The 2,615-nt window shown below is 45.8% G+C and overlaps 1 protein-coding gene across 1 annotated transcript in view; it reads left to right on the top strand.

Annotated features, from left to right (window-relative positions):
- Positions 1 to 591: 591 nt before the first annotated feature.
- The window catches only part of LOC109916700 (E3 ubiquitin-protein ligase RNF181), a 6,702-nt gene continuing 4,678 nt past the window's right edge, over positions 592 to 2,615 (top strand). Inside the window, exons 1-3 of the mRNA XM_048618496.1 lie at positions 592 to 642; positions 1,146 to 1,296; positions 2,053 to 2,168. Coding sequence (XP_048474453.1) covers positions 592 to 642; positions 1,146 to 1,296; positions 2,053 to 2,168 — 318 coding nt within the window. The remainder of the gene's footprint in view (positions 643 to 1,145; positions 1,297 to 2,052; positions 2,169 to 2,615) is intronic.

Genomic DNA, 2,615 nt, shown 5'->3' with positions numbered 1-2,615 from the left:
GGGAAGGGGGAGTCAATGGCCTGTAACTATGATACAAAGTTACCTGGTTTTAATTTGCCTGTGAACATAAATTCGTGATGCTCCAAGCATTGCTCATCTTTCGCAGCACCTGATAGATTCCTTCCATAAGAGTGCAAATTGGGGGTCAGCTCCTAAACCACATCTCTGTTCAGTCGTATCTTCATTTTCACATCACCACAAAGGCTGATCTGTATTAGTGGGTAAGATTCCCAGGAACGCACTGCACACCAGTGAGATGGAAAATGAAATGCTGTTCTTCAAGCTTGTGCTGAGCTTCACTGGAACACTGCAGCAAGCCAGAGACAGAGATGTTGACCAGGGTACAGGTAGCTGAGTTAAAGTGGCAGGTAACAGGAAACTCAGGGTCTTATGTGCCGGCAGGACGTAGATGTTCAGCGTACCAGGACGAGTTTGCCTTCAGGGCTGAGGTGGTATTGGGTCCAAAGTATTAGACTTGGGGAACTGGGGGGCGGGGTGCAAAAGTCCAGTTACGACGTGTGTGAGATTTATGAAGAATCTTTTGCCTCAAAGTTCAGTTCAGCTTTAACAAGATTGACCGAGACTCGAATAATGGTTTTTGTAATGGGCGCTGATATTGATTTGTTGCTTCGCCTTCTGTCTGTGCGATAATAAGAAGGTTGACTGCATGGATACCTGAAATGACTGGGTTGCCTTTTGAGGAAAAGATGGACAGGCTGGACTTGTTTCCACTGGATTTTGCAAGAGTGAGGGGGTGGCTTGATGAACATCTTATCATATCTGGAATAGTCTTGATGTGGTAAATGTTTCCTTGTGTTAGTTGGTCTTGGGGGCAAGGTTTAAAATTAGGAGTCATTTCAAGACAGAGGAGGAGAGATTTTTTGCTGAGTTGTGAGATTTTGGAAGACTGCCTTGGGAGGCTGGGGTCATTGTTTCTCTTAACAAAAAGAATCAGAGGTGGATAGGTTTTTGTTAGGGGATTCAAGGATTATTGAGGAAGTTAAATTGGAATGTGGAGTTTGAAGCAAATAGGTCAGTCATGTTAATGAATGGTAGAGTAGGCCCCAGGGTCTGAATGGTCTGTTTTCTCCTTTATCATACAGTGAAGATTAAAAGAATTAATTAAATGTACTTCGCATTAACAGACATGTGTTCTTTGCAGGTCTCTGCTGGCAGGGATCGATCTCGACCTCGGGCAAGTGGATTTCTCTGACTGGGATCACCGATTGCCGCCCGCTGCTAAAAAGGAGATTGTGCAGAATCTCCCGACAGTTCCCGTGACCCCTGCACAAGCAGGTAAAACTTTCAGGGGCAGGGTTGGTGTTCGCTGTAATTAGCAGAGTCCACAGTTCAGAATTGTTGAGTTGCTGAGGGCTGTTGGTGCCAAGTAATTGGTGTCATGTGCAATGTAGATCAGCAGGTTCGAGTTTTAATCCTTAGCCGTGTGCCATACTGACTTTATGGCCCCAAATTGAGGCTGTTCAGCCCTTTAAGTCCATGCTGCATCTCCGTAACATTAATCCAATCATTCTGTTCCCCCTGCACTCTCTCTGTGGCCCTGCATGCTTATTTCCCTCAAGTGTCTGTCTAATTTCCTTTTGATGAATCTTCTCCACTTCCTTCCTCACAGACAGTGTGTTCCAGCTCAATGCAGGGAAAAGAATTCCTCTCTGAATTTCTTGATCCCTCGCACAAACATAACCTGGAACCTCTGCACTGTGCCCCTACAGCGCACAAACTGCAGCAGTTCAAGAAGGTAGCTCACCACCACCGTTTCAAAGACACATGGGAAATAAAAACTGGGTTAGATTTTCCGTGAATGAATCTCAAAAAAAATTCATAGAAATGCTGAAGAAAGGAACAGGAGGGAGGTCATTCGGCCCTTCGAGCCTGCTCTGCCATTTATCAGATGCCACCTGATCTGCTGACTCTTTCCAGAACTTTCTGTATTTGGGTGAATCAAGTGGTATGGGACTGTCATTGGGCTGTGGGTCAAAGCACAGAATTATTCTGCGCCTTGTTAGAATGAGGACTGTTATGTTTTCCATTCAGACAAAGGCGTTAAGTGTCCGGTCTGCTTACTGGAGTTTGAGGAAGAGGAGAAGGTGAAGAAAATGCCATGTGAACATTTCTTCCACTCTGGTTGTCTCGTGCCCTGGTTGGGAAAGGTATGTCGATGTCTGTCTTACAATTTGAGTTGTTTCAGTTGAATTTCACCATTCGAGCTTCCCTTTCCTGTGACTGTGACTATCGGATCTCTGGCCGTAATCTCCGCGCTCCTTCACTATCAGGTTTAGGATGACCCAAAGCTTTCTCGGTGGCTAGGTTTCTGTGAAAGTCTCCACCGCTCATTGGCTCATCTCTCTGGCTGAAACAGCATTGTATCCAACCTTGGCCAATGATGCTCACATCCCACAAATTTAAAAAAAAAAAAAAAATTCTTCACCTGAGCTGTTCCTGATGTGGCCTCCTCTACATCAGGGAGACCAAGCGGAGACTTGGAGACCACTTTGTGGAGCACCTCCCATTCACGAATCACTTCAACCCTCCCTCACTTCTTGGATGACATGTCCATCCTGGGCCGCCTCCAGTGCCACAACGATGTCACCCAAAGG

Source organism: Rhincodon typus, chromosome 40 (genome assembly GCF_021869965.1).
Source record: "Rhincodon typus isolate 14 chromosome 40, sRhiTyp1.1, whole genome shotgun sequence".
In the NCBI taxonomy this organism is placed as follows: Eukaryota; Metazoa; Chordata; class Chondrichthyes; order Orectolobiformes; family Rhincodontidae; genus Rhincodon; species Rhincodon typus.
This window is presented reverse-complemented; position numbering and strand designations above follow the sequence as displayed.